At 39.5% G+C, this 19,923-nt stretch overlaps 1 protein-coding gene across 2 annotated transcripts; it reads left to right on the top strand.

The window, feature by feature from the left end:
- The first annotated feature begins 29 nt into the window (after nucleotides 1–29).
- aacs (acetoacetyl-CoA synthetase) lies at nucleotides 30–19,136 on the top strand. Of its 2 annotated transcripts, none has more exons than XM_022237629.2 (18): nucleotides 30–273; nucleotides 4,254–4,357; nucleotides 4,817–4,934; nucleotides 6,534–6,647; nucleotides 7,443–7,540; nucleotides 8,029–8,225; nucleotides 8,391–8,544; nucleotides 8,736–8,816; nucleotides 9,196–9,320; nucleotides 10,025–10,089; nucleotides 10,534–10,656; nucleotides 11,185–11,298; nucleotides 11,457–11,582; nucleotides 12,051–12,120; nucleotides 12,682–12,740; nucleotides 13,547–13,749; nucleotides 14,388–14,517; nucleotides 17,466–19,136. In XM_022237629.2, exons 1-18 carry the CDS (start codon nucleotides 159–161, stop codon nucleotides 17,615–17,617), a joined length of 2,148 nt encoding a protein of 715 aa, XP_022093321.1. In that variant the 5' UTR covers nucleotides 30–158; the 3' UTR covers nucleotides 17,618–19,136. The 2 variants fall into 2 exon arrangements, with proteins under 2 accessions (XP_022093321.1, XP_086997638.1); XM_087141512.1 differs by having other exon boundaries at nucleotides 31–273; nucleotides 14,388–16,045; nucleotides 17,466–17,604.
- The last annotated feature ends 787 nt before the right edge of the window (nucleotides 19,137–19,923 follow it).

Raw genomic sequence — 19,923 nt, 5'->3', positions numbered from 1 at the left:
GGCGCCCGGGCGCGGGAGGCCTGACGCATGGCACAAGACAAATACAGATATATACACGCGCAATCGACGGGCGCGGGGCGAAACGTGAACGCTCGGTTGTCTGCATCTCGCATCATAAATCTTTTCCTACTGGTCAAATTCTGACAGCTTGTAAGACAATGGACAGGCAGAACCACGACAAAGCCAAAGTAATGTGGACGCCTGATCGGAAGAAGCAGACAAACATGGATGCATTTCGAGAAGACGTGAATCGAAATTACAAGTTGAACCTGGGTGAGTGGGTCCATGCTCTATGGTGGGTCGTATCAGCATGTGGGTCATGGTTCGAACTTTTTTATTAGCAGAGAAAACGACTGTCTTTAATTTTCCTTGTTTGTTTTTCCCCAAAGCTTCATTTCAAACAGTTTCCAGACTTTTACTTTTAATTGTTCCTTAATTGAAATCATGAACCCTTCCATAAAATTTCTCCTTCGGGTCTTTTTATAGCGCAGGGGGACGGGAAATCACGCCACCCATGGGGTGACTGATGATTTATTTATGTGGGTTGCTGAACCGTGGATTGGTAAGCCAATCAAAAGAGAGAACTGCGTGACACACCCACAAGTTTGCCTCTTTTAGTTTATTGACATTATAGACTTGTTCAAGTCGTCTGTGTATACTGTGTATCACGATAATCATCCTCTTTTCGCTAATTGCAGGTTTTATAGCTGAGAAAAGATGATATTTTCCCTTAATTTGAATGGTGGATAAACACTTGTGAAGTCATGCAGGAAGTTTTGGATTTGTTTTGGAATGGAAAACATTTGTTGGAGCAAGTTTGCCTCTAGTTCCAAAAATAATGCATTTTTGTTGACTTTTGGAAAAGAAAAATTTTGACCTTTGATTTTGCTTAACTTCAAACTTGCCCTTGATAAGTTTCAAGTCAGAGTAAGTTGCCCATTATAATTTTTGTTGTTTGGATTGACAGTTTTGCATCTGGCTATAGGAATATAGTCAAGATATTCAGTCTTTAATTTGTTAAATTAAGTCTTGCACAGTGAAATGCATTTTGCAAATTCTAAGGTACATATAGGCACTGGGATGGTGTAAATGATATTGTATTGAATTAAACCATGTAATTAAATCATGTTGGTCAAAAAGTAAAACTAACTTGTTAATTTCATTCTGTATTTCTCCAGCTAACAATTACATGTAGTTGAATTATTGTGATAGATTGTGATTACTTATTTTTATCTTGTATATAAATGTGTCTAAATGTTTTTTTTTTTACTTTGGCAGTGGTTTATTGTTTCTCAAGTTAGTTTCACAGACTGAAGCAGAAGAGTTTAGTGCATTTAATATTTGTGTTTGGCAGTGTACAAGTAGTTATACCTTTCATTTTGTTATCAAAGGAAACATTTACAAAAAATTATTTCGGATCTTTCTAAGTTAATGTTTATCGTAAAAAAAATCTCTGCATCGGTGCGCCAAATGGCAGTCCATGCTGAAATGACCTGAAGATGACCCAGCCTAAGGAGTTACTCATCTATAAATTTATGCATTTATTCATCAGCACACGTATGTTTAAACCTAACCTTCCAAGTCTTCCATTAGTCAACCAGGTCGCCTGAACCATTTAGTGGATTGAGGCCGTGTGTGCTGCACGTTACTTCAGGATTGGGGAGGGGGTTAAAAGTGCACCAACGGCAAAAACTGACTGCCGAGAGGGTTTGGGGGACTTTCCTATTGAGTACTAACAGTCCACAATTTTTCCTTTTTTTAATATTTGTAACAAACCCAAGGGAGGTTCAAGTTAATACTTTGCTCGTTGTAAATTGCAGCAGAGGAAAATGAATTGTTTTCAGTACATAAATCCATTTTTTTTTCCAAGAATGCTAAAAAAATGTGTAAATCTTACTTTTTTAAATTGTGTATGTTTCTATGCACTGATAAAAACTGAAGGCCGTAAACATTATCAACTTATTTTCTATTGTTAAAGAATGACTATAAGCACTGTACACCCCGGATAATTATAAATGAGGTCTCCATTTGATTCTGCATATTGCTTAAAAACCCAGAACACCCTGTACTGAAATGCAGCTGTCAATATTCAACCTACGAGTACAGTACTTAACATGTACATTGATTGGTGTTGAGTGTTGCGTTTGTGTATGTCACAAACGGGAAGCAGATGTGCATGGTTTTATTGATTTTTGCTCTCTCAAAATAATTTGGCTTTCATTTTCATTCCGCTTAATCGAGGAGATTCTAGTCCGTTCTAATTATGGAACATGTGAAGATCAATTAAAATTTTATTATTTTTGGAACAATTAATTTCAAGTAAAGCTTTCAATTGATAATACATTTTACATGTACATACATCTTGAATGAAGTGCAGAACAGAGGAGGTTTTAAAAAGTCCTTAAAACGGTGCAGAGGTAAAAGAATGTTTCTCTTGAGAGATTCAGTCCCTGCAGTCATACATTACATGATGTGCTCACACATGTACATGTATGCTGTTATTATTTGTAGCTTCTTACTGTGACAGTTAAGATGAGATTTCATACAAGCACACTGTTAGGGTTAAAGTGAATACATGTATTTGGCTTCATCATTTAAAATTTTGAAAAGATCCGATTTGTTACACGTATATTTGTTGTAAAAGAGGGCTTCCGCCCATAAATCTGCGTGCACTTGAGGAGCTGGTATGCATACTGTGCAATGAAGATACCAGCACTTTCTCAATGTACCATTCCGGAAATCTGGTGTGGGATCCCTACCATGTGAGAAAATCAATCCTTACATGCTGATGGCCTTTTTTACATGTGCATCCCCCCCTCTGTGTACCTTGGGTAGTAATATTCTCTGCAAAAGAAATTTCAATAAATGCTTTCCAGAGAAGGTTGGCCAAGTCACAGCTTTACAGCCATAGGGCATTCAGCTTAAGGAACATATTAAGGCGAAACCCAAAAATAGCTGTGTGTTTGTATTTCAACAACCAGCTGCTTTACTACTCAATCAGGTCAAACGTCTTTCAATTAAAGTCTTTCAGAAATCGAGTCTTTCATGAACACGGTTCCAACTGGCAAATGAAAAAAAAAATTGAAGTATTCAACTGACTGTTACTGAGGTATTTTGCCATATTTGTTTCATATAAATTTACCCAGTACAGTTACTATCAGAATTGTAAAAATGAAACAAACTGGCTGTGTTACGGGAGTGAGAAACTCACATTTATTTGACCATAGCATATTAACATGAGATGTAAATTTATACAGCTTTGCATTCTACAAATACTGGTCTCTTGTGCAGTGAAGTATTACACGACCTCACACAATACAAACTGTCTGGGGTGGGGGGGGTTCAATTCCCAACTTAACGTGTGTTAAAAGCCCCCTAAGTCAGCCTCACTTTTTAGACAGGTTACATAAAGATCTCCTTTTTTTATTTCTTTTCTCTTTTTTAATGGGGGCTCCAAACGATCAGCTCCTGCTGGATGGGTTATCCTCAATAAAGATGGTTTAAATAAAAAAACAAATAAAACGAATCACAGTGCTGATATGTAATTTTGACGTGCACATGTGCAGTATTAATCTGACACTGACTTAGTACCTTTTACAAATACACCCCCCCCCCAAAAAAATACAGACCATCATCCGACCCTAATTTTTTGGGCTATAAAAATTTAGAGTCAAAAAATATATTACCCAACCAGCCACCCTAATTTGTTTGTCATTGTAATAGGAAACACAACTAATTTTTTGTTTGGCCTAATGACAATCACTTTGAATTTCAGGTGTGCCGTGACTGAAACCTCACAAACATTTTGAAAGATTTAGAAAGTGAAATACTCCAACATTCTCCTTGAGGCAGGAATCCAACACCATTCATATGGCATTCTTTGTTTTATTTTTAAAGCATTAGTCGACAAGTACCATGCAAAATACTCCTGATAGTGGCTTGAATTTTATGTTCCTTCTTCAGTTCAACAAAATCCTCAAAGGCTGAAAAATTATCAAGGATTTGAGAGTTATAGGATTATAAATTTGGATGTTTTTGATACCATTTGACACAAGAATGACCAATTCAAGGTTCCATCTTCAAGGAATTAATTTACGATTTGAAAGATGGAGGTTCAATTCAATGGGGATTTTTCTTCAACATTTCAAAACAAGGGAGTCATTCCTCACAGAGTAGGGAGCAAAATCCACATTTGACCTTCTTTGCATTATGTATTTATTTAAAATATTTCATTGCCCTTTTGTCATTCTCAGAGACTTATGATGAATTGTGGAGGTGGTCAACTGAGAATTATGCCGATTTCTGGGAAGCTTGTTGGAAATTCGTTGACATCATCCATTCAAAAAGTTATGATAAGGTACAGATAAACGAAAGTTTAATTAAAGCTCATTAAAAAGAAAAACCCAGATTTATTTGGAAGAACTTTTACAAGGTTTTAACTTCTTTTTACGGAAAAAAAGCCAAATGTTATTGTTGGATGAGCAGCTTTACTGTGGAAGTTTAGAGCCAGTTCTTTGACACTCAAGCAAACATTCACATGGTTTATTCATAAAATTGATCATATATTGGAATTCCCCCGACCCTGCCATTTGATATAAAGGTTTTTTTTATTATTTCATTTTGGAATGTTCAGTAATGTTTAAATTCACTTCTAATCCCCATTTGGCATTTTCACCCAAAGTATAAAAATCCATTCACCTGAAAGAGAGATTTGAAATTTTGGAGTTGCGATCCCCTCAACATTTTGTAGCCTTTTGTTTCCACGTTCATTGTAACTGACATCGAGACTATTTGCTTTCTATTACATTGCCTTCAGGTGGTGGATAAAGACAAGATCATTTTGGACATCCCAGAGTGGTTTGCCGGGAGCAGGCTCAACTTTGCCGAGAATCTGCTTCGCCACACGGACGACAGAGTGGCCCTCTACGAAGCAGGTAAAAATAGTAATGACCTACATTGCTATCAGTATTCAGAACACAAAACAAACAAGTCAACACAAATAAAAACAAGAACAAAATAAAACAAAAACAAATGCATGTTGCACTTTAGGTATGTGTACTTTAAACTTATGAAACAAAAGAGAATTATTACATTGGGAAAGTTGAATGTAGATGCAGAACTTAACACCGCTTGCATCCTCATCATCAAGATAAGTTATAGTGAGAGATGCATGCACATAATTTGAGCTTGCTTGCATTAATATATGCTAGCATTTTGTATCAACACTTGAATGCACTGACCATTTTTGAATCAGAAATCTGGAAACCTCTCCACAGCTCTAGTTGTCCATTGCATGGATAACACAAAAAGCTTGTTTTAACAGTGGCTGTGATCAATACAATTATGCCTGACAGCACGCAATACCATGAGTGAGTGAAACAGTACAGTGGTGTAGTATTCACCACCCTGCATATTGACCAAAGTTTGGATGGGGAATATATGTACATGTGATTGTAAATGCATATAATGAAGTGCAACATAACAGTACATGTATGTAACTCACAGAATGCTAGTAGAAGTCACTTATCAGTTTTTCAGTGCTTTTTAACTGCGTATTGCTTTGTCTCGAAACAATTGTAAAAACTGGAAAGCTTGATTCCTTCTGTTTGTTGACAGACCTGCAAACAGGCTGAGGAGACCTGAAAATACATATACCGAGTGGGCATTAAATGTACATGTTCAGTGTATCACTAGCAGTAAACCAAAAAGCAAGGGACAAAAAATTATTGCTGAAAAGCATACTTGGGTTGAAGATGATCTGGGCATTGGGACTCAACTCCCTGTGAAATAGTTCTTTCTGGCAAGCTGTTATTTTGAAGAAGACAGTGAAAGAAAGCCACAAAGGTCCAAATGATGGACTGTACCTTTAAAGTTAGAGGGCTTAACTTGTTGGTCTTCCATGCATTACATTAATCTTTCTTAAAAGGCGGGACTTTGATATTGACACCGTATTTTAAAAAAAAGCATCAGACTCTAGGCTGTGCCCTGTCAATTTGGTGTCAGTCTTGTAAAATGTTGTAAAATTAAATACTTGACAAGTCCATAAGTCATGTACATGTAAGTATGGTCTTTTACTGCCGTTACATCAGTTTGCTGTTGGCAAATCACCATGGTTACGCAACGGTGATATCTTTTGTCCAGCATCACTGTTGCATGACATTTGTGCTATACACTTTGTACAGAACCCAGCAGCATACTTTCTGCTGGGGGGGGGACATTGGGAATGAAACGTGGCTGGATTTTTGTCTGCATATCGAAAACAGCTGAGCTGTTTTCTTGAAAAGTTTATTTCAGTTCAGTGGATTTTATGATCCACTTCACTGGTGATTAGTGATTTTTTTTCTCAAAATTTGAACCATGGGATAAAAATGTCCTGCCATGTGACTTTTTTACATTGAACATTTATAATCTTTATACCTAATTATTAAAAAAATTCCTCGGACTTGATACAGAAGTTACAGTTTAGTCAGACTGGAAGACAAAAGGTAGTCTTTTAAAACTGAGTTGTTCAGCTTTCTGTTTGTTCATTGCAGCGGAAGGTAAAGACAGTGTTGAACGCATCACCTACAATCAACTCAAGGACCGAGTGGCTGTCTTGGCCTCAGCCATGCAGAACATGGGAATCAAGGCAGGCGACAGAGTGGTTGGTATGTATGTGTACATTTTGAGCCTATTCCAAATATCCCAGATGCAGCTTAGAACGGCTTTTTTCTCTTTTCTACTTAACCTCAGTCCATTGAGGTCGTGGCCTTGTGTGATTAAGGTTTGTGACTCGTAAGGAAAGTGTTCGAATCCAGCCACTGGCCATAGGATGTGGCCATGGGCAAGCCACTTCACACCCCCCCTTCAAACGGGCACTAGTGTTGGCTTGGAAGCAACCCGTGATGGTCTGGCATCCCATGTCAGTGGAATAGAAGTATTCTCTGTCATTTCATACCGATAATTACAAGGTTACTTGAAACAGGCTAGCAATTGAGAGTTGTATCTAGAATTGATTCCGGTCCTTTAACATGATTACAGTGTACTATATAGCCTTAAATTATATTCCTAGTGTAACCTTACAATTCGAGGATATCACATGGTCATCCATATTTTTAGAAATACCGACTTCATGGTGCACTGGTGGCATTTCAAAACTTGGCCACAGAGACAGACAAGGTACAAACTTGCATCAATGTACCGGTAACTTTCCCACAGAATTTTCCCCACAGGCTCTTAACACTCAAGTTGGGGATATAGCAAATCTGTAGCAAGTCAAGTAGAAAGACCAGAAGCACATTCCAGGAATTCACTTTTATAGTTCTACTTCCAGCAAGACTTCTGTGGTCCAAAGTTAAAACTTTGGCAGACCCTTACAAGAAAACCGATAGCAGCTCAGCAGATTCACCCAGACTGCACCTTTTGATATTTTACTCAAATCCTCCTTTTTTTTCACTTTGCAGGTTACATTCCTAATTGTGCCCTCGCCATAGAAGCGATGCTAGCTGCGGCCAGCATCGGCGCTGTCTGGAGCTCGACATCACCAGACTTTGGCGTCATGGTATTCAATATACCCTATCATTCTTGATATTACTGTAAAATTATACTGTTATTGATATGAAACTTTTCAAGATGAAATATTATTGCTAGATATTGTTCTAATTGAGTTCATAACGAGTTAAGTCAAGTCCTTTGGTAAGTCCGGTGAACAGGCTAAGTGGGGACAAAGGAATTTCTCAATCAAAGTTCATTTGAGTAGCTCATGAATTTGACTCAAAATTGGATGTCTTGTGATGAACTCATAAAGATGTCAACTACCAGTGTTGTCGTCGAGTCCATCACAAGTCCCGGCAAGTCCATCACAAATCAATCAGTCTTTACGTGCTATTCAAATGAACTGTGATAAAAGCATTCCTTTGTCATTGTCCACTCTGTTACTTAAGAGTGGCCACATGAAAGGACTCGTGACCAGACTCAACTCCAACACTGTCAACTACATTGTACAACAGTGGTTTCATAGCCCCACCTCTTCCTCCATCTTTACCTCAGGGCGTCCTGGACCGCTTCAAGCAGATCCAGCCCAAGCTCATCTTCTCGGTGGAGGCGGTTATCTACAATGGCAGGACGCACCCCCACGACAAGAAACTCCAGCAGGTGGTCATGGGACTGCCGGAGCTGGAGAAGGTGGTGGTCATTCCCTACGTGAAGCAAGAGTCCGAAATCGACATCTCCAACATTCCAAACAGGTAATAATGACGAGGTCCTGTTTGAACAAGCCAAGATCATTCATTTGTTCCACATTTTGCGCGTGCACCTCTAAACCTACCCGGGTATGATGACACTATGGGTAAGCACGATTGACGTTATCAAACATGTTGATGTTGACCAAATTTCCTTTCCTCAACGCGCAGCATATTCCTCTCAGAGTTCCTGGCATCAGGCCAATCAGCTGATGGCATCACACCCCCTCTGGAATTCGAACAGCTGCCCTTCAATCACCCCCTGTACATCATGTATTCATCCGGAACGACTGGTGCGCCAAAGTGTATGGTCCACTCTGCTGGGGTAAAAAAATAATAAACAATTCTTAATATACTGATGAATACTTAACAATATAAAATGATAACTGGAATTAAACACAAGTGCTTTCATATTTTCAAATAAGTTAGTTTTGACAATATTATATAAACAATGCTCCTGAGTCTGCCATATCAAGCAAAAATCAAAATAACTCGGTCTTATTTTACTGTTGTCAGGGAACACTCATACAGCATCTAAAAGAGCACATTCTCCATGGCAACATGACAAGAAAGGACAACATCATTTACTACACCACTGTAAGTAGAGGTTTAGTTGTACTTGTAAAAATATGCTTGTTTTTTTAAGAGGTGGTTTTTTGTTTTAAAACTGAAATTTTAATTCATTTTAAGTAAAAGTAACACTCTTATGCTAATTCTCATGTGAAGCTGTTATAATAGTCCATTCCAGTTTGAAGTTGATTATTAGGGACAGGAATATATTATTGTATGGAAATGGTTTTCAATACAACTTTTCATTGGATCACCAGATTTTTTCTTCCTTCCTAGTTGCCTTTACGTTCTGGGATGGGGAGGGTGTCTGGTGTCTTTCAGGTGATGGCATTTAAAAAAAAATGTATGGCTTTTATTTTGGCCACCGACTTTTGACCTCCGACCTCCATTGTCTCTTTCACAACAGACAGGTTGGATGATGTGGAATTGGTTAGTGTCTGCCCTGGCCGTGGGTAGCGGAGTGGTGCTGTACGACGGCTCACCTCTGGTGCCGTCTGCCAATGTGCTCTGGGATCTGGTCGACCAGTTGGAGTGAGTTACCTTCTAGTGTTAATTTCTTGTACTTAGCAGACATGCACTGATTATTACAAAAGGTTAACTATATATTCTCTCTCAAGCCTTCAACCCCCCTCCCCATTCAGGGGTCAGTTTTCAGAGAGATCCTTAATACCAAATTTCTAACCAAAAAAGGGTTTTTTCCTTATATCCATGAAAATTACAAGGGAGCTGTGTTATTTTTAAAACTGTTTAATACACGATTCAAGGCTGTCTACAACTTGAGTTATGCTCTCGGGCTTAAAGAGTTTAAAGACTACTCAAAATTGACGGACCAACACATTGAAAATTCAAGTTGATAAGAAAAACTCAAAATTGTCAAAAAACTGAGGGACTATTGTGGCATTATCTCCAGAAGCAGTTTGGCGACATCCGACGGGTTTTCCAACATTACATCATTCTCACCAACTGTGCATAAGTCATGAGAGAGCCTGGTGGAAACAAGACATGGCCATGTCCAAATCAACCGGTTATGGCTAAAATTTACACAGGTGTCTATGGGAAGTGGTCTAGCCAGTGGCTAGCAAGTAGACATACACATGTTATTAAAGCCACCACCATAGCATTCAGACACACTTCATTGAATGAAGTTTGGTGTAGATCATTCTTGTGGTCACACATCAAAACATGTACTTGAGTTTAATTGTTTTTTTTTTTGGTTCACTGATTTTAATTTTCAGAATCAGCATTCTCGGGACTGGTGCCAAGTGGCTGTCGGTGTTGAATGAGAAGGATGTCCACCCAGGTCAGATTTAAGGCCGGTTCGCTCTTCACGTGAAAGCGCGGCGACTTTGAACACCACCAGACATTTGCAGCAAGATTCTCCTGAGTTGAAATATGCTGAATTTTTGCAAATTCGCAGTGCAAACATTTGAAAGGACGTCACAGTTTCACATTGGTCTATGCTTTCACAGCTAGCATGAACCGGCCTTTAATGTAATAGCCACTCCGCCTCAATTCACAATATATGACTTTCATCAGTTAAAGGTTAAGTTTAGGTAGAGATTCCCTTGGTAATTGAAAGTTGCAGCATTTTTCTCCTAACACTGAGCACCGGGGGGGTATACAAGTAGACTGAAATGTGTATTAAGCAGGAGTGACTTACAATGCAGTCCCATGCCACTGGATTGGCATCTGAAGGTTTCTTTTTATTGTATAGTTTTTGTCTTGTGTCATAATCCCTCCTCAGCCAGTACACACAGGCTGACCTCCCTCCACACCATCCTTTCCACTGGCTCGCCACTGACTCCAAGCTTGTATGACTACGTCTACTCCAAGATCAAGGGGGACGTCTTGCTGGGATCAATCACAGGTATGGTGGTAAGCTAGGGACGAGCCCGTTCTAGGCAATCGCTCACGGGATGACATAATTGCAGACCAGAAAAAGCTGGAGAAAAGGGTGGAAAGAGACATGCCATCTGCTCTTGAAAGAAGTGGTAACAACATATCTTGCACCTGCACCCAAATATAGAAGGAAAACCTCTGTACTTGGAACTGTAGTCAGATGTCACTATGGCAACCCATTGTCCTGGCTCCCTGTAGTACATTTTAATATGTGCAACTATTGATAACCAGTGATGTGATTATATTAAAAATAATCTTTGATTATTCCTTGTTCCATCAGAGTCGGTTGAATTTAATGTGAATAACAGCAGTTCTTGACAAATGTGCTTAAAACTTACTGATATTTGCTGATTTTGCCAAATCATTGAACACTGCCATAGTTGAACATCACATGCCACATTTGTGCTTTCAAGTGTTCTTGCTTTTTGATATTAGAAGCCTTATTGCCTTGACGTCAAGACGTCAGTGAATTCTTTCTTTTCTGTTCCTCTCCCAGGTGGCACCGACATTGTCTCCTGCTTTGCCGGTCAGAACCCCACCCTGCCAGTGTACAGAGGGGAGCTGCAGAGCCGCAACCTGGGCATGGCCATTGAGTGCTGGAATGACAAAGGTTGGGCAAAGTTAGAATTTAGTATTGGAAAGTCAGGGAAAGTCATGAATTTGGTTTTCAGATGTCCATGGGAACCCCAATGAAAGACCAAAGAAAATTCAAACTTGTTGTTTTGGACTATCAAAGAAATATCAAGTTTTGTCTTGTGTCTAATTCAGGCAAAGCAGTTTACAACGAAAGTGGGGAGCTGGTCTGTCTCCAACCGTTTCCCTGCATGCCAACGCACTTCTGGAATGACCAAGATGGGGTCAAGTACAAGAAGGCGTACTTCTGTAAATACCCAGGTGAGAAAGTCTTAACATAGACACATCTTGTGAGCATGTGAGAAGTTGGCTGTGCGGGCACGCCATTTCCATCTGAAATGTTTACTTTCATGCACAGATTTGTATGGAAAATTATGACTGAGGTGGTGTTGTGAGCCCTGGGCCCTGTGTTAAGTCTTGCTTTAATCAAGGCATTTATTATCACCATTCTCAGCTAGCACACTTCTTCATTAGCACAGACAATCTTCACCAATTTCCTACAATCTTCAAGTCAGACATCACTCTCCTCCCATAAAATATGTTGTTTTCCCCTAAAATTTAGAGGGAAGAATTTCCACTTAAACTTTGCAAAAAAACTCACAAAAACTGGGCCCTGATCAGTTTTATTTTCAGTGAAATCAGATTGCTGATCTTGATAAAATGTAGTTTATTTATGTAAACTGCAGAGAGATTTTTTTGTACATTTCTGTTGGATTTTTTTAAATGCAGGTGTGTGGGCACACGGTGATTTCTGCTTGATCAATCAGGAGACAGGCGGCATCGTAATGCAAGGGAGAAGGTAGGAAACCCCTCTTTTTTCCAACCCTCCAATCAGTCCAACTCAGGAGAAGATGTAGCCTTTTGCAAACCGAAAGTCACTGATGCTAGCCTTAGCACTGGAAAGCATTTGCAGTACATTCTGCAACTTTGTCTAAGGAGGGGCAGGGGTGGTGGATCTCTTCCTAAGCCTTTCCAGTGAACAGAAGCGGACGTATTGGGGAAAAAGAGATGTTGGAGGCACACAGGGCTGGTATCTCTCCGTTGCGCCTGGTAAAGTTGGGAGTGTCTTGAGTCCTAAAATGGACCAACCAGCACAGACTAATGAAGGATGTGCAGGCGGTGAAGATAGAAGGTCACACAACACATAGCCTGTGAGACTTTATGCATATTAGACCTTGTAGATGGTGTCAGTGCACAACCTGAGTATTACAAGGGGGATACAAAAACCCTGCTAAACAATACCAGTACCAACTGTAGTAACAAATATAATAATTAATTCTTCATAGCTATGCAATATTTTCCTGACATTTGGATAATTGATTCCTGGGTCTTTGTTCTAACCTTTTTGTTCCCTGTACAGTGATGGGACCTTGAATCCAAATGGAGTCAGGTTTGGAAGTGCAGACATCTACAAACTGGGTAAGAAAACTACCCTTGGGTCATTTTCATTTGTCATTGAGTCATCGATGAAGACAGTGTTTGCCTCTTTAGACTTTGCTAGGTTTTTTCCATGTTAACCTCTTATCTAGTACACATGATTTGAGTTTATAATGGATTGAGATACCACATGAATTTAATGTACCAAATTTTTACAAAAAGCTTGATGTTGAGATGAAGCACTCACTCGATGAAAAGAAAAAAAATTTAAAAATTCCAGAATTGATTTAAACGAGGGGGAAATAGGGTAAATAACATTCTCAATGTGAAACAAGAGACGGATGAGGAATTGTTAAGCAGTAGATTGAAGCAAGCAGTCAACCAGTCTCAAGGGGTGTACAATGCATGGAGATTGGCTGGTAGTGCCGCTTTAGCTGATGAGCAATGTTTCTGCATGAAGAGCCTTGTGCTTTGCAATAGCCCTATGTACTGATGACATACCACAGCTTTTACTGCAGTGCATTGTTTGGCTAGAATGTGGGTCATCAATTTATACACTGCTATCATAAGTGAGCACGATTATCTCTTTCTATAAGGTATTTTTCGAATCTTTCAAGGAAATTATCCTCTGCCACTGGAAACAGTAAGATTGCGACTTTCACTTTCTTGTTATCAAATGTGACTTGACATGCGCTATTTCTCCTACTTGTAGCATACGAGGATTTCTTTCTGGCCCACCATGCACTGCTGTAAACACTGATTTGACATTAGTACGTATAGGGCTATTCTTGGGTTAGAACACGACTACTACTGTCAGATTTGTGACTTGAAAAATTTCTGCCGACCAGTGGAGGACTTCAAGGAGATCCAGGACAGCCTGTGCGTCCCCCAGCGCAGCACCAACAACGAGGAGCGCGTGGTCCTGTTTCTCAAAATGGCAGACGGGCGCGACTTCAGCCCGGAGCTGGTTCAGCGGGTCAAGGTGGCCATCAGGTCGGGCTTGTCAGCCAGGCACATCCCAGAAGTCATTCTCGAGACCAAGGACATTCCAGTAGGTTTTTTTTTAATCGGAAATGGAAAGGGAGTTTTCAGCCTTCAGTGATCAAGTTGGCAGTTTTGACAAAAGATTGAATTATGGGCCTGTTTGTTTCCCGTGGATCTGGATCTTAATCAGTGATTTGCTATTGGTAAAACTCACCTATGGAAGGAGATCTAGTCAAAGCAGGTCCATAGTAATTGTCTGGAGAAGGATTTGAACCTGTGACCCCTCAAAAACTGCACCAGGACTCTGCTAAGTCCATATCCAAATGACATGGCAGACTATACCCCCTGTGTCTACAAAAAGCTTTCTGCAGCCGTTAGCCCTTGACTTCCAGGTGCACATGCTAATCCAGTCCACAAAGAAGAATTTCATACAAACCTTAACTTGGCCACCCAGCCCTTGGTTGAAATTGACCTAATTGCAGTAGAATCAAGTCAGTGCAGCTTGTGAAATATTGTCCAAGTACCTAATGTACAAAATGGATGTGGGATGCACAGAAGCTAAGACAAACAAAACTTGGCTTGAAAATTCTGCAGGGTTGTCTAAGGGGCGTGGCTCACTCGCAAACGGTGAAAGTCAATTCTCTTCAATGACTATTTTTTGCTCAAGTACCACTAATCAGAAATTGCTTGATTTTTTTTTAACAGTACACCATCAACGGTAAGAAGGTTGAGGTGGCTGTGAGGAGGATTATCTCTGGAGAGAACGTCCAGCAACGTGGAGCTCTCGCTAATCCCAACTCCTTGGACCTCTACTCCAACATCCCACAGTTACAAGGTTACTGAAATGGCACTGTGTGTGATTTACTAATGTCCAGGGTCGTGGTCAGGTCTGTCAGAAGTCCATTCACAAGCCCATTTGCAGGTAGCAGGTTTGAGGAATGACACGAGAATGCTGTTGTCACAGTTCAGTCGGATAAATTCTCTTGATTTGAGGCTGACTGATTTGTGATTGAAGATCAGGGACATTTGAGGACTTGCGACAGACTTGACCACTGCACCATGAAAGGCAGAGACAGAACAGGAGAGCAAAGAGACAAAAATGTGTTGCTCTCAGTTGGAGAAATCAACTGTGTGTCAGTCTACAATTCAGGTCATTGTTGAGGTCAAAGTTACAAAATAATTTCATATCTGCAGAATACAGGTGATTCACAATGCAGCATGCCACCAAGAGGTTGCCACGGAGAGGCCATTTTTGCCGCGCATTGTTTGGAAACAGTCAACAAAGTTCTACAGTTGTTCCCAATGTTTGTTTTTCTGGGATGAAGATTCATACATGTTTGAGTATTGGTATCTATTAATCAAGATGGTGGTTTCCGCGAGGCAAGGAATGCCCTGATTAAGCAAAAATCTCCTCATGTTCTCTACTGACATTCACTCAATGCAAATCATGGCAAGTCAGCCATGTTTTATGTTGACCATAAACTTGGAAAATGGCCTCTCCATGTCAACCTCTTGGTGGGCTGCTGTATTTGGAATAATCCATATACAGCATGGCATGATGTCCACTGGCATAAAGAGTGCTGTTATGTAATCTAGAAGATGTACTTGTTCCCAGGAGCATTGCTAATGGGAATATGTAGGTGTGTGACACTCCTTACTCATTTTGTTTTCTCCTCAAATTGTCCTAGTTCTCATTTCCTTACACTGTCAGGTTCCTTGCGCCAGCACTGTGAATAAACACAGTGTTAAATTAACACTGTCTCTTGTGTAGCGCTTAGAAAAAGGGCATACGTTTGCACCTGTCATTTTGAGCTTAGATCAAACAAACGGTGGAAAGGTTTCTTCCATACTTCCAAGAGACGCAGAAATGTCATTGTCCTATGTATTTCTTTTGAAGGGCACAATCCGGAAGCAAGTTGTCCATGCTCAAATAAGTTCACTCTCAAAGCTTTATCATATAGTTTGATTGTCTGCCTGGTTATGGATATCATGGTATCAGAAAGCTGATTGAAGTGAGCTTTTTAATCAGATTTTCGTTACTTGTATTTTCAATTGAAATAATGAAATTGGCGTTATTGGGGAGATTTTTAACTAATGAACAGCGCTGCTGGTAGTATGCATTGGATAAATATTGTTAATAGATATTTCACCAACTGTGAAGACAAACTAAACTAATTTTGCCTAGAAATTCCAAAAAGTCAATTTAGTACCTCTATTTTTGGTTGATATATACTGCAACACTTTGGCCATATTTTTTGGCTGCTTCATTATGGAGTTGACCTCAGTAAGTGGACTGTATTTAATAGTTTTCAAAATGTTTCCTTGTTCTATGTTGCTTGGCTGCTCATGAGCCTTGATATGAGGTAAGTTTGGAATCGACTACCATTCTCATTCACATTGTCAAAAATCTCTACATACCTGCATCATCTTCAACCAGACATGTTGTCCATAACATCCAATTCTCATGTCATAAAATGTTTGGTTTTGTGAAAGGTATGGTGTAATGTCATTTAGCACAAGAAATATATCCACTAAAAAATTGCATCCATCTATTAGGAGCTGAGTGTGGGCAGATTGTTTACATTTCACAGGTACATATACAACAGCTACATTTGTTATGTCAAGATTTGAAATCCCATCTCTAGCTCATGATAGTTATAGAAACGCTTTCACCAATCCTCACATTCTCCCCAATCTTTATTCTGTAACACCCTCAGTTGAGCTTTTTAACTATTATTTCAACACCCCATAGTATCCAATTTCTGTCAACCGCCTTTCCTTCCATTTGCACAAGAAACTTTGAGAGACAAAAATGGCCAGCTAACAGTTCAGCCCACCACCATGTATAGATCCATCATCTTTAAATTACTCCAGTCAAACAATAATCAACATAATCAACTAAACAATTGAAGTTAAAGTCAGGCTATCCATGCGTCATCTACCATACTACTTGTGTGTACTTGCTTCATGTTGGTGGTGGGGATCATCACTTGAAACAACACCTGTCATCTCGAAATCAGATTACTCTGCTGTTCTCAACTGGCATGTTTTACATTTGATCTCTCTTTCCAAGTCAGACTGTTGGTTTTCAAGTGTGGGTTTTTGTTTGTTTAGCTCCTCGGAATGTATGATGGGACAAAATCAAGTTCACATTTTAGCTCCTCAGAAGTTTTACTTGATGGAGTTTTTGTATTGAATTATAAAAATTGGTTTATCACCCAGCCCCGGAAAATTACAGCGCTACTAAGCTTTGGAATTTGTTCATCACAAAAATTCTTACAGAAAAATAGAAAGAGAAATAGAAACATAGGTCATCATTTATTTTACTTTTGTCACGTACGTGCAGCTCTTTTTGGTTGGTCCCGAGCAGAGGAATTCTCTTGTACTGCAACATGAGCCATTGGAAATTGTGTGCATTTTACGTACACAATTTGTGTTGTGATATGTTGTTAACACAAAAATTGAATCTCTTAAGACCGTCACAAGATAGAGTGATAGACCAACACAAGACCTCCAGTCTGAAATCAAGTCACAAGCTATTCAAATGAACTGTAACAAAAGTATTCCTTTGCCATTGTTCACCCTGTCACATGTGCCTGGTCTCATGACTGGTCTTGTGATAGTCTCAACTACAACACTGCAAAGCAGTGTGGAGTAAAAGAAGGCATTCTTTTTGTAATAATATCCAACCATTGTAATCATCCATCCAAGAAAGCCAAGTTCTGATGGAATCCTTTTTTTCCCCACTAAATCTGTTCTGTTCTTTTTCTTTTCTTGTCCAAGGTTATGAGGGATCTCGCTCTCTCAAGGAGTTCCAAGTCGTGGGATCCCCAACCAGATCAAAGGCGCAGCATGAGCCACCAAGCCCCAATTCAGGATCACCGTCCAAGAGACATCAGGTTGGAAGCCCGACTGAGAAGGGTGACCAAAGCTAGAGGCAGAGGGATTAGTTGACATTGCCAGCTCTGGTAAAGGCCAGATATTGTGGTTGAAAGCAAATGGCCGATCTGTCACAAATTGTGTTGTGTCTTGGCACAGACAGGTGCGAATTGGCAAAAAGTTTGATTAGCTCTATCACATGGGAATTTTGCAGTAAATGCAAACTTGCTTCATGTATAAGACTTGTGTCAAAATTTATGTGTTCTAAGCCATTGGTCTGAAGACTGTTCTGGCAGCTATTGTGACATTAATTTTATGTCAAACAACAGGTTTAAACCCTTTATTGATCCACATACTTGAAAGTTTTAATTTTATTGTTCAGTAATTTCTCACCCTTAGACTGATTTTTCTAAAGTTTGTCAAATCATCCAATGCTGCACAAGCATTGGTAAAGTGGGGAAACTTTGCAAAATAACAGGGAATCTACTTGTCTTAAATCAGATAACTTCTCTGCCTCTGTGTGCCATTTGCAACCTTTTTTGAAGAAATCGCACCAAGGGTGCCAATGGATAACATTAGTTTGAGCATTGTAGAAATGAAACAGGATTGCCGCTAACCGTCCTTGTCAATGTGCCTTTTCGAGAAACTACAGTACTTTGTGTACTGTAAGCCACTGTTACACATTTTGCCTCACAAATGACATCAAGGGTTATTATTACTCACATTAACCCACCAATTGGCATAGTTATCATCAGTTACTATAGTATTGTCAGTCATCCATCAATAAGTGATTGGCTTTCAAGGCTTTTTGATTACAATTGTGCAGTGATAAGTGCAATATCATCATTTTCTTTTGAAAGCTCCATCAGACTGTGAATCTCAGAATAAAATCCTTAAGTTTTGAAATTAGACTTATTAATTACGGGTGACTGTTTCCATTCATCCTTGGCCCCAAGTATTCGCTTGTGAACCTTTCAGAGAATATTCCCCATTTTCAGTATATAGCAGTATTTGTTAACTTCCTCTAACTGTAGGTAGTCCTTTAAGGCTATACCTTTTAAGGTCAGAGGTCAAGATCAGAGGGCATTGATGAGATTGCAGAGAAAACAAGAACGCTTTACAAAGGTTGAAGCCAGTTAGAATGTTTCCATGAAGTTCTAGCCGAGTTCACTTACTGTCTCAGAAAGATCTGAACTTAGTTCCTGATGATATGATAGTTCCGCTATATTTTTCTCTGCCATATCCAGAATCCTTGGAATTCTGTTTATTATTGGTATCAGTTCGGCAGTGCATGTGTATTGCGTGTTATTTGTTCTCACTTCATTTAATCAAGATTTTTCCACAAAGCCATTTAATTTTTCAAAGAAAACGGTTGGTTTAAGCTGCATTAAAATAATGTAGACATATCCATATTCTATGATATTTTTGTTGGAGTTATGGAGTAATATGTAACTACGGTTTACAACAGACTTTTCCATCAGTAAGAAATAGTGTTGACATTTGGAAGAGAGCATATCAGTTTTGTCCGAAGGTATATTAAAACCTCGTCTTGGTGACCGTGACTTTTTTAATGAATCGAAGTTTCCCCCTACATACGAGTCATTTCTTCAGTGTGAAGGTATCAGAATTTAACGGAACTTGACATGCATTGTGTGTATTCAACTAAATCAGCCAGCATAAGAGTCAAATTCAAGCGAACGTTGTCGTCTGAGTCGTTTAAAATTTACGTTCATTCAGCCCGCGCGGGGTGTATGCTGTGGACCACTTTGATTGACTAAACACTACCGTTGAGGGCGCTATACTTCTTTGCTAGGCAAAATTCCCGAAACGGCTTTCAGGGGCTACGTCAGTCGTCAATTTTGACTGACGTGCGCAACCGGCGTATCCGCTCCGTGTACGTGTGTGAACAAGTTCACGACGCGGCGGCCTCATTTTCATCAAAGAATACTGCGAAGTGTATGAATTCAGGAAAAATGGCCTTTGTGGCAATATGTTGGCGTGTGCACGGCGTTTCTAGTAACACTATACACATTTTGCAGGGAAAAGAAGTGAAATCAAGTTCATCTTAAAGATGTGATGAAGGCAGGATGCATTAACTCAGCACCTATAGTAGAACATGCAACATGATCTTTCGCCCAACGTTCCACATACTTGTTTGCAGCCTCATTCAGTCTGAAAGTAGAAGTGACACAAGTCATAAACTTTTTCGATAGCTACCGGGGATTTTTTCGAACAATCTTTTCTTGATTTTTGCATCTCGCTTCTATAAAAACAATTAGTTGAACAGCTGCTATTGACTTTTTTGACAAGATGTTCAAAATCACTTTGTTTCTTACTCAGGCTAATCATGTGGAAAATGTGA

This window comes from Acanthaster planci, linkage group LG09, assembly GCF_054643075.1.
Source record: "Acanthaster planci isolate LZ-2023a linkage group LG09, COTS_SCS, whole genome shotgun sequence".
Taxonomy (NCBI): Eukaryota; Metazoa; Echinodermata; class Asteroidea; order Valvatida; family Acanthasteridae; genus Acanthaster; species Acanthaster planci.
Note: the sequence above shows the minus strand (reverse complement) of the source record. Positions and strands in the feature narration are given on the sequence as shown.

What these genes read in the sequence shown, in the direction of transcription:
- aacs (XM_022237629.2), top strand. Translation starts at nt 159, where the DNA reads ATGGACAGGCAGAACCACGACAAAGCCAAAGTAATGTGGACGCCTGAT. An exon ending in CTTGCTGGGATCAATCACAG is followed by an intron (nt 10,657 to 11,184) that starts GTATGGTGGTAA and finishes TTCCTCTCCCAG; the next exon opens with GTGGCACCGACATTGTCTCC. An exon ending in GTACTTCTGTAAATACCCAG is followed by an intron (nt 11,583 to 12,050) that starts GTGAGAAAGTCT and finishes TTTTAAATGCAG; the next exon opens with GTGTGTGGGCACACGGTGAT.